We start from the raw sequence: 2349 nt of genomic DNA on the forward strand, positions 1-2349 counted from the left end.
CTGTTCCGGACAGCCCCTGCGCTTGGCAGTGCCACAAGCCCGTGATTTGAAGGACACACATTTGGATCTCGAATTTTACAATCTGCTTTTAAGGCCTTCCAGCATTTACTGCACAAATCTGAGATTATTTACACTTGGTGCGCCCAGTCCCCAGGAAAATCTCTCTGTCTCCCTGGGCCAGCATTAAGCTGTGATGTGGAATCCTGCAATGGTGGGGTGGGAAGGGATTTAAACCCATCCAGTGCCACCCCTGCCATGGGCAGGGACACCTCCCACTGTCCCAGGGTGCTCCAGCCTGGCCTGGGACACTGCCAGGGATGGGGCAGCTGCAGTGAGCCAGGACTGAAGGTGTCAGGATGGAAAGAGGGATCCCTTCCTGATGAAAACAGGCACAAAAGGCCTGAATCCGAGGAGTTTTCCATCCCAGTCCTACAGTGTGTGGCACAGATTGAGCTGTGCCACACCAGGCACCAACCTCTCCACTCTGCTCGGGCACTGACAGGGTTTAGCCCCATCAGCCTGAAATCCCAAGATTTTCTGCACAGAAATAGTTGGGAGTGATGGAAGCTGTTTTGGAAGGAGCCTGGATGCTGCCAAGGAGCAGCAGCCCTGCTGGGAGATGCTGAATGTGCCTCAAAAGCACAGAACGAGCCTTTGGGGTTTAAATCACAACTGCCCCGGTACCAAACAGCCACGGATTTGCACCAACCCAAAACTCTGGACACCAAATCCCTTCCTGATGCTACAGGGAAATGAAAGGGAAGTCTTTCCATAAAAAAATAAATGGAAAACAAACCAAAACCCCCCAAACTTAGCTTCAGGGACCACCCTGGAGATCCACTATTTGATGTTGAAGAAGAAACAATTAATTACCTTGCGAACACTGTGCGAACCTGATGGCAAAGATCAGATTTGCCCTGAAGTTTAATTAACACAAACACAATAAATAATTAGGATTCCAATCAAAACCATTCCCACAGAGCTCTGTGTGGTGCATTTCTGTTTAAGAACTTGCACAGCTCGGGGCACAGGTGACATTGAGCCAAGGTTTTAAAAGGTTGAAATTTTAGCTAAGAGAAGAAATTGGCATTAATTAAGACACAAAGTAGAAAAACAAAAGATAAAGTTAATGACTATTAGATGCCTAAGCTAGAGCCAAGTGATGTATTATTTGCCATGATATTTTTAAGTTTTGTTTCTAGAAGGAAACAGAATGAATGAACTCTCATCCAAACAAACTGCAACCAACAGAACCAAGAACAGCACCCGGGGCTCGTAACAATTAATTAAAAGTAGGAGATCTTGGGCTGTGCCAAGAGGTCATGAAGGCAAGGAGGTAAAAAGGTCACGGTGAGGAAGACGTTCCTGACTTCATCCTTCAGGAGCAGTGACCCAATTTGAGAGAGAAACTGAGGTAACGACCTCATTTGCATATAAAGGGAGGTGCCGGGGCCACACAAACCTGGAGTGAGTAACAACCAGAGAACAGAGAACCTGGCACTTGGCTGGCATGTCCCATGCTGCTGCCATGCCACCTGCCAGTGCCTGGATAAACACCCCACTGCCTAACTTTAATTAGAGGGGCTTTTGTCCGTGGATATTGGGATTTAACCAATCAACACTTACTGCTGGTGTCTTTCTTCTGGCTGCTGGGGGTGGTGGCCCAGTTCACTTTGACCTCCTGCAAATGGGAATGACACATCAGGTTTGGTAAATCCCAAAAAGGTCAGACACATCCAGTGCTTAATTCTGGCTTTACAGGGTCCCCCCAGGTGCAAGGCTGGGGTTAAAACTCAAGTTTAAGATGTTTTTCTAGGGAGAGGGTTTGTTCTTAAATTAACAGGGGCTGGGGGGTGTTCACCTGGAGAAGGGAGGGATCCAGAGAGGGCTCAGAACCCCTTGCAGGGCCTAAAGGGGCTCCAGGAGAGCTGGAGAGGGACTGGGGACAAGGCATGGAGGGACAGGACACAGGGAATGGCTTCCAAATGTCTTTGGGGTGAGCACGAAGAGGATGGGGACAGACCCTTATCAGTGGTGCCCAGTGACAGGGTAAGGGGCAAGGACTGAAACATGGGAAGTTCCACCTCAATATGAGGAAAACAAGAAGGAAAATATGAGGGAAAACTTTCCTTTGAGGCCTGGAAGAGGCTGTGGCATCTCCTTCCCTGCAGACACCAAAACCCTGCCTGGACACGACCCTGTGCACCCTGCTCTGAATGGACTTCAGGACGGGATCATCTCCGGAGGTGCCTTCCAACCCCACCCACTCTGGAATTCTGAGATTTTTCTCCAAGTTCCACATCCCCAGCTCCCTCTGAACTCCTCCCAGGCCCCTGAACTCCTGCTCCC

At 49.3% G+C, this 2349-nt stretch overlaps 1 protein-coding gene across 1 annotated transcript in view; it reads right to left on the bottom strand.

The window, feature by feature from the left end:
- The window catches only part of TIA1 (TIA1 cytotoxic granule-associated RNA binding protein), a gene marked incomplete at its 5' end in the record, with an annotated part of 16909 nt that overhangs the window by 12354 nt on the left and 2206 nt on the right, over nt 1-2349 (bottom strand). The window contains one exon of the mRNA XM_017726653.1: nt 1627-1681. Within this exon, the coding sequence (XP_017582142.1) occupies nt 1627-1681 (55 nt within the window). The remainder of the gene's footprint in view (nt 1-1626; nt 1682-2349) is intronic.

The sequence above is a fragment of the Corvus brachyrhynchos genome, unplaced genomic scaffold (genome assembly GCF_000691975.1).
Source record: "Corvus brachyrhynchos isolate BGI_N302 unplaced genomic scaffold, ASM69197v1 scaffold342, whole genome shotgun sequence".
In the NCBI taxonomy this organism is placed as follows: domain Eukaryota; kingdom Metazoa; phylum Chordata; class Aves; order Passeriformes; family Corvidae; genus Corvus; species Corvus brachyrhynchos.